Source organism: Eutrigla gurnardus, assembly GCF_963514095.1.
Source record: "Eutrigla gurnardus genome assembly, chromosome: 8".
In the NCBI taxonomy this organism is placed as follows: Eukaryota; Metazoa; Chordata; class Actinopteri; order Perciformes; family Triglidae; genus Eutrigla; species Eutrigla gurnardus.
In genome coordinates, this window is record NC_139922.1 from 10,704,837 (window position 1) to 10,713,782 (window position 8,946).

The 8,946-nt window shown below is 43.9% G+C and overlaps 1 protein-coding gene across 1 annotated transcript; it reads right to left on the reverse strand.

Annotated features, from left to right (window-relative positions):
- Positions 1 to 54: 54 nt before the first annotated feature.
- On the reverse strand, positions 55 to 8,726 carry vwa1 (von Willebrand factor A domain containing 1). The gene is made up of 6 exons (XM_084015944.1): positions 8,387 to 8,726; positions 4,677 to 5,234; positions 2,909 to 3,235; positions 2,009 to 2,284; positions 1,438 to 1,713; positions 55 to 1,038 (listed from the first exon to the last, which is right to left on the reverse strand). Exons 1-6 carry the CDS (start codon positions 8,469 to 8,471, stop codon positions 1,010 to 1,012), a joined length of 1,551 nt encoding a protein of 516 aa, XP_083872070.1. The 5' UTR covers positions 8,472 to 8,726; the 3' UTR covers positions 55 to 1,009.
- Positions 8,727 to 8,946: the final 220 nt, after the last annotated feature.

Consider the following 8,946-nt stretch of genomic DNA (forward strand, 5'->3'; position numbering starts at 1 on the left):
TATCAGTCCACAATGCTAGACTGTACTATAGTAAAACAATTAGTATAAACAAAATTATTAAAAGTTCTTTATTGCAAGCTCATGTTAAATTTCAATAGTGGTCAACAAACAATACATTTTGCAGCAGTAGAAGATCCGCTATACACCTGTAGGGGGCAGCAGAGACTCTCTTAAAAAAAGGTAACAGTCTTAATATGTAAACAGTTTACCTGTAAATACTTTATGCTCTTTATTATGAAACTTACATTGTTCCCGATTAATAAATATGAGTGATGACTCTTATGTCCACAGATCAAATCTACTCTCAGTTCCACATATTTGTATCGTATGCAGTATCTCCCTAGTGTTGACATGTGGACGCTCTGTTCATAACTTCTTGAAAGGTCAAAGATCCTGCTATGTGGAACCTCATGTTGACGTTCCCCTGCTGCACTCCAGCGTGCACACACACACAAGTATCAAGCATGTGCTGAAAGAGAAGTCATTTAAGTACTAAGTAATAAGTATTCATTATAGATTTTCATTATCAGATGTTCTCTGTGTGTTAGCAGGATTTGGGAGGGAAAAAAAGAAATGCCGATTTGGGCATGATGCCGACATATGGTGCAAAGCCTTTCTCCGGAACAAGCCACATAAAATATTCCCAGCGTGCCCTGCTCTGTAGCTGCAAAACAGATCCACGAAATATTTTTTTCTTACACTCACATCTCTAAACTGTAACATAAAACATTTACTGCAGGTGTAAACCAGATGAGACAAACACAAACGGATAAGTAAATAGTCCCCTGTGTTGCAGATTGTAGCAGTCAACATGTGGCCATATTGTCCCAGGCCACTCTCAAGTGTCTATGGCTTCAACAGAAGTGCTCAGTATCCAAACCACACATCTCTCCTGGATGATATCCAAGCAAAAGGGAGAGGCACTGAAGAGAATTATGGAGGAAAGTCTGAATTCTTCTTGCCATCGACCCTCCATGTTTGGTAAGGTGCTCTCGCAGCTCAGGGGGTGTTATGATTGGTAGCCGTATGAAAAAGCATCTAAAGGGCATAGAGGGGAAGACAGAAGTCGAGACATTGACATTAATACATTTATGTGAATCTTCTCATATCTATGAATCGAATGGAAGTCATCCAACACAAACCTCTTTCAGATTAAACTGTCCGTTCAGTCAAATTACAAGGACATATATCTGATTTAGCTCCAGTGTTATGTAGACATGAAGTCAGATTTTATGGGTTTTGAGATAACTGTGTCTGTGATTTCTACCCCAATAAAATAGAGGTATTGCTCACAGCAATAAAGAATTACATTTTCAGAATATGTCATTTTTGTGGATTAACTGTTGTAACTGGAATATATATATATATATAATTGATACCATGACGTGAAATTATATTTCACGTCATGGTGTGAAATGGCCATGCTTCCCTGCTCACCTGAATGGAACTGCGCAGTGCAACACAGTCCCTCTCCTCGTGCCGTTCTGTAAATGGGTGACACACACACTCTGGTTGCTGGGGGGAGGTGCGTGAGGCGCGTTGACAAAGAGTCGGGAGGCAAATAGAGGAAGGAGCTTTGGCCAGGAACAGAGCTTTGCTGTCCCTCCCAGGTGAGCCAGTAGCCCCTCAGACCGCCTACGCTGCTCTTCCAGTCGACCTGCACCGAGTCACTACCCACTGTGGTCAGCTGGAGGTCTGCCAGGGCTGGAGTCACTGTCAATGAAGACCACAAAGGTGTTAGTCTGAGTATATTTAAAATACGAAGAGATTTTAGAGAGCAGTGCAGAGAAGAGGATTAAAAAAGTAGAAGCTAAAGGAAAACAAATGTATAGTATGAAAATGCGACCAACTGGCTCAAGCTCCTCTAGCTGCTCAGAACTGAGTGGTCAAACCTGAATGTAAATGTTAGTAATTATCTGAAATGTAAGATGCAGAGAGGAGTAAGCTGTGTTGGATACGGATAAGTGTGCAGTAAATGGATCCCCTGCATTTTCTTCAAGTAGCTCACCTTCCTCGGTACACACTTTGACAGACATGGTCTTCTTCGTGCCCGAGGCATGCCGGGCCGTGACGGTGACCAGGTACGTGGTATCTGGCTGGAGGTCCCTGAGGAGCGTGGAGTTTTGCGTTCCGCTCACGGTGACGGCCTGGAGCCTGCCGCTGGGCAGGGTGGAGTACTCAAGGTAGTAACTCGTGACCGTCTCCGGCTGCGGAGGACCCCAGCTCAGCCGGACACTGGTTTCCCCCGACTCGGAGATCGTTAGGACAGCTGGGCTCAGCACCTCTGGTGAAAAAAATGAGTCAGTAGAAGATAATATGAGGATAACTATAACAAGAATCAAGAGAAGATAGACTTTAATTGGTCCAGTCACCAGTTAATTACAAGTGTTTTAGTCAGGGCTCAACTAGGGATGGGATGATATTCTGTGACGCTATTAAAATATTTGTTTCTTAACAAAATGTAAAGTGATACCAGAGTGTTTAAGTGCCATTTTGAGAGTTTTAAGCAATTATTTTGGCCAGGATAATCGTGACATGCCATTTTACATATCATCCCACGTCTAAATTCAAAACATATTAAAACCAATTGTTTCCAATAAAAGATACATCTTTCTTTTTTTAATTACTTCTGTTTGAAATGAGCTTTTCCAATCAATGATTTTGACTGATTTTTTTTAAACCTGTAAAATAAAATGTTACCTTATGAAATAAATTCAAATAATAATAAATAATGGCCATTACAACGTCCAAACGTGCAAGGTGACATCTTCAAATGTTTGTCAAACTGTTCTAAACCTCAACCATTTAATTTACAATACAACACAACAGTGAATTATAGGTAGCTAAGGAGGTAAAGCTAGCAGAGTTCTGGGTTCTGACCCGATGTGTAGATAGGATGTAACCTAACCTGGCTTGGTTGTGAAGGTGACGGAGAGTGTGTTAAACGCTTGTTCGTTGGACTCCGGCGTCAGTGTGGCGGTGTAGGTGGTGTCGGGCGTCAGGCCTGTTAGCCTGGCAGTGCTGGAATCTGCAGATTGGGTTATTCTCTGGTAATGAGTACCACTGGTGCTCGGACTGGTCCCAGTTCCACCTCCTTGGCCGTCTCCCGCTTCTGTAAGCGAACCCAAGCGGATCTCGTAGTAGCCCGTCAAACCGGACAGAACGGGTCGCCACTGGAGCATGGCCGAGTTGGCAGAGACGTCACGCACGGTGATTCGCTCGGCTCTGATAATCTCTGGGGAGGCGGGAGAAAAATATGAATGAAGTTAGCATTATAATTAAATAAATTGTAATTCTGCACAGAGAAAAGGATGGTGACAGGGAAGAGAACAAGGCTAAAAATGCCTCCGCTTCAGACAGCCACCCACATAGACAGCCAGACTTGGGTTTCTGTGTGCATTCACAGCCCTTGCAATAAGACAACTTGAAATAGCCAAGTAGCCAGTGAGGCCCTGCAACAAAATAACAGATACCACAGAGGCATTGGTCGGCGCTGAGTAAGGACTGGTGCATTTCTCCTTGTTGCCTAATTTATACTGTGCATCATGTCTTACAGCTGCAATATATATACTGTATAACTGCTGAGCTGTCCCTTGTGAGTGTTATGGCAGTTACCCAATCTACTTAGAGCAGTGGGTGATCCCCTCAGTCTATATATACTGTGTATATGTACTCATATGTGTGTGTATTTGGGTCTAACAGTGTTGTAAGATGCAGAAAGGGAAACTGAATCATTAATCCATTAATAGATTGTCCTATCTCATTACAGTAACTCTTACACACAGACTCTCAGTGTCCCGGCTTCCCATTTATCCCCTCTGTCTTCAGGAGCATGTATGGAATTAGGGAGCAGCAGAGAGACATGCGATACATCTGTGAATGAGTGGCGGTCTTTAAATGATGATGATGATGGGGGATGATGTATTTTTGTAGGTTACCCAGTAGTTAGCATCGCACTGATCCCCACAATATATAGACAGTCGGATTTTTCCATTGGATTTTTGGATTATGCCATAAAATAAAATAATCTTTGGAAGTAAACACCACTTTTTTATCACTGAAGTATAAATGCAAATGAGAGAAGTAAAGACCTTATTTCAGGCATCTAACTAAAAACTCAAACTAAAGTAACAGCCTCGTGGTTGTATGCCTCTTGTTTTGTCACGTCATCATTTTATCCGTCTAGATATTTGTGTGAAATGGTCATAATTAGCATATTAATTCATGAGTTGTGGCCAAACACATGATTGTGAGGTCATAGTGAACTGCTAAATTCTCATCAGTTCGGCCTGGAGTCCAAGTGGATGCTGGACAAATTTAAGGAAATTCCCTCCAGGCGTTAACAAGAATGAGAAATACGCATCCTTTAAAGACATGATTGGTACACACATTCATGAACTGAATGACAAAAAGGTGAAATCAAAGAAACATTTGTAAAATTGTGAAATATGAATTAATAATTTCATAATTATTAAAGAGGAACTACTATGCTTCTTTTCCGGTGTATACTTGTATATCAGGTTACTACAAGAACACCTTATTCTTCCATCCTGGCTTTGCTGCAGCAGCTCTCTCAGCCTCTCTCTGAAACGCCCTGATTGACCTCCTGCCCCTCCCTTCCAAAAAGCCCACTCAGCTGTCATTGGTCAAAAGCAACTAACGGATACCACACTCACCAATGATGGCGTCCCGCAGGTCATCTGTGATGATACTCATATCATCGATGTCCACAAAGTACAGGTGGTCTTCCACAGGCGGACTCACCACTTGCCTCAACACCTGATAGTTGCCATGCCCAGTGGAGACCACCAGCACAGCCACGCCCTCCTCCTGCAGCTCAGCCATTGGTCCAATCACATCGCCCGGTTTTACCCCATCCGTCAACCACAGCAGCACTCTCGGGAGCCCCGCCCGGGCCCCTCCCGCCGCTCCGGGCCTCAGCACGCGTTCCTTTGCCAATCTCAGCGCCTCCACTGTGTTAGTGTCCCCCCTGAGAGGTTTGGTGTTCCTCAGAGCCTCCTGGAGGCCACTCTGGGTGCTGTAGGTGTCAAAGCCGAACTCGAGGCGTGGTTGGGTACCCACCTGCAGGAGTCCGACCCTCACCTGGTCCTCTCCCAGCGAAAAGGGGCGGAGGAGCTCGGACAGGAAGGTGAGCATGCGCGAGTGCTCGTAGGAGGACACGCTCCCCGAGGAGTCCAGTAAGAAGAGGACGTCGCCCTCGCAGCAGTTCAGCACTGTGGAGGAAAAATAAACATGAATACAGGAATTTATATGGAAGTCATCAAAATCAGTACACAGGCCTATTGCTCTTCCATGGCGATGTATGAACTCCCTCTATGATTCCTTTTTACTCCCACAAGTTTTTCCACAGCTCCCCCCTCGGGCTTCACACACACACACACACACACACACACGCACACTTGGAATCTCCCTTTTTCCCTCCACCTTCTCGGAACAACAGTCACACAGCTTTAATAGGGGATCCTGTCAACATGAAAGCAGCAAAGAATCAGAAGCAAGTAATGACGGTGAAGATTAAAGGAAATGAAAATAAACACAAGAACTACAAAATGATGCCGTTGTTGCGATTACTTCAGAAGTTGAAGATGGATTAAAGGCATTCAAGCACTGAGCCAGACATTTGATTTGTTATTCTTCTCCAGCAAATGTTCCATATTTTGTAACAGAAGCAAAGTTAAAAGTGAATGCCGAGAGCGGAGGAGAGGAGGGTGGAGGGAGAACAGTAGCTGCTGGGCTTTAGCTGAAGAGGGAGAGGGAGTGGAGAGAGGAGGACATGGAGAAATAAAAGGCGTTAAAAGGATACGAGTGAGGCTGAGGGGGGTGTACTGGCAGTTCCATGTCAGAGACGAGGAGGAATGTTGGATGGCCATATACAGAGCAGAGAGAGAAACAGAGAAGCAACGGAACAAAAAAAAAAGAAAAAAAGAAAGAGAATCTAAAAGCAAGCAAGGGTTAAAGAGAAAGGCAACGCAGTGAGGAAGATCTTCGATCGCCTCCGGGTTACTGTGATTTAATAAGAATGCAATTTCAGCATCAGCTCAAGACACATTGACACGTTTGGAAACTCTTATTTTCCTTGGAACGACTCTTCTTTTTTCCAATATTTGAATATTTAACCCATGATAAGACTCTGAGGTGTGAAAGCTGAGAACACACCATTGCATACACACACACACATACACACACACACACACACACACACAAATCAAACATGTGCACATGATGCCTTTCTCCCCATCAGCCTAAGGAATTCCTCACATCTGTCTTGTTGTTTGGACTTTGGACCAGGGAGGGAGGGGGGAGGGATCTGAGCCCCCTCCTCCTCCACCTGTGTGCAGGTATGTCTTTATCTTAAAACCACATGTTGACGTCTGGAGATAGCCGCCACCCTGTTTATTTTTAGAGAAGACATGTTTAAAAATAAATGGGATTTACTGTTGGACTACCGGCACTTGGGTGATGTGATGGATGAAAATATGAAGCGTAAAACAGGACGAGAGCAGAGCAACCTGCTGAACGAATGGGAACGCAAACAGCGAGTCTTGTACCGACACATGCACAATCAAGCCTGAGCAGTTGGGGCTTCGGGGGCTGAGTGTGCAGAAAGTGTGTGAGGACACATTAAAGCATGTGGTGGCAGGCTATTAAAGGGATTTGAATTTAGGATGAGGAATAATCAAACTAACATTCAGTGAAGAACACAATAGTTAGATAAGAGCTGGGATGACATAACACTCTATGATAAAAACAATTCATGAACGTGGTAAATATCCATTATCGGGATATTCTTAAATATCGTCACGAGTGGCTTGAAAAAAGCTGTCCAACTATTATGGCAGAGCCTGATTTAGAAAATAAATATTTAGTATTTATGATTCATTTATGCAGGGAGACCTTATGAGTTACGATCATCTTATTATAGATTATTTGAGTGGGGCCTTGGCTCATATAGGCCTGTCTCTAATCTTGTCTCTTTGATTCTACACTTATTGAAGAATTAGGGAAATAAAGAAGTGCATTGATATGTTTGTGCATGGTTTGATGGCTCTTTTGTTTTTCACTAAAAAGGATCTTCACTAAAAAGTGTCTTATCTGTGACACGATAACAATATTTGTTTCTTAACTCAATTTAAAGCGACACCAGCATGTTTAATGTCGTTTTAAGGATTTTATGCATATAGATTATCGTGAATCACAATTATTTTTAGAGAGGATAACCCTGACAGGAAATGTTCATATTGTCCCATGCGTAAGTTAAATATTCTTGAGCCTTAATTACATTTGAATTATAAACCATAATAAGCCATTTGTTGGGCAACATGTTCCTACTGTATATGTGTCTCTGGGGACGGGAGCTCTAAAACCAGCAAAGTGCATTTATAAAAAGCCCAATTACTGTGAGCTCTATGGGTTCAGTCTCATCCGGCCCCTATGACTGGACATGGCAAAGTGACTGCATGTCACTCACAAGGCCACTATGTGAACAGTCATAAAGATCTGCTCTCACTGACAGACTGGGCGCTGTCGCCACCACCAAGTTTAGCCTCTCAGACGTGTCACGAGCTTCACCGCAGGGAGGTAACATTTGTTTTGAGTCACCTGCCAATCTGTTCACTGATCAGAGCTGATCACTATCGGACAGGTGTGTTAGTATCTATGTAAGAGACTTGATTCCATCTCCAATCATATTATCATTGATGTTATTTAGCAGGAAAAACTAAAACGGCAGATTTTTCTTGCTGTTTCTTGGGTGAATGACATAATGATTGAAATATTTCCCACTTTATCTGATTTCATCAGCAGATAATAATGTGGGAAGGCAACCCTTTCAGTGTGTGTTTTATATGGGGATCACCTGGAGCCTTCCCCTGGGTGGTCCACCTCCCACCCCCCTCTCGTTTTGGGAAGCACTGCCTCGGGCGTTGGGATGTTATCGTCAGACTATTCAATACCTGGAGTGGTGCCATTTCGCTGAGAGCACTGGTGTAATATCAACCGCACCCTGAGCTCAGACAGACAGACAGACAGACAGGCGGACGGTCCCTCCACCTCCTACAGCAGCATCAGTTTCACATGACAAAGTCACGGCATCTAATATTATGCATTTAATCACTTTATAGGCTTATTAACTGCTGACAAAGTCGCATAAAGACCGTGAAGATTTGCTTCATATTGATCTAAAAGTAAATAACCTGTTGCTCAAATATAGACATATTATATAGACAATCTATTCAATTTAATTTCGTTTTCTGGCATATTTTCTTTTTTCCCCTTTCAGTCGTGGTCCCGTTTCCCCTTTAAAATGTAATTTGGACTGCGTTGGATGAACTCGGTCCACATCCAAGTGAGAGGGCGCGGGGCTTACCTCCTTCAGGTGCGGGGTTCTGCGGGGCCGACGGCCGCAGGAGCAAACACAACAGCGTCCATGTCAACAACGCGTGGCTCTCCATCACGATAGTTACGAGTTCCTTCCCCCGAAAGTAAATTACAACACAAATGAGTCAATGTATCCACCGCGGCCCGGAGGAGCGCATTCCCAGCTCAGTGAGTTCCAGTCAGAAGCATCGTCCGTCCGGCTCTTTATTCGGCTTCTCCTCCCTCTTCCTCCCTGAACATGGTCGCGCACTCAGAGACTGGACACGCTGGAAGTTCAACTTCAACTAAACTCCAAACTAAAGTCCGTGTGCGCAACGTCTGGGCGCGCGCTCCTAGTCAATGCAAATACGCCTCCTCGCTCGCGCTAGGGGCCAAGGATATCAAGCACGCGAGAGGTAAATTCGAGCTTTCCGGGATATACTTTCAAAATAAAACTCTCGTTTGCTTACACAAATGTCTTTCCGTGTGAAACGGGATGGGCATGCGGGTCATGGTTGATTTGGTTGTTCATAAGATCAGCTCACGACCCTCTCACAAAGATGGATGGAT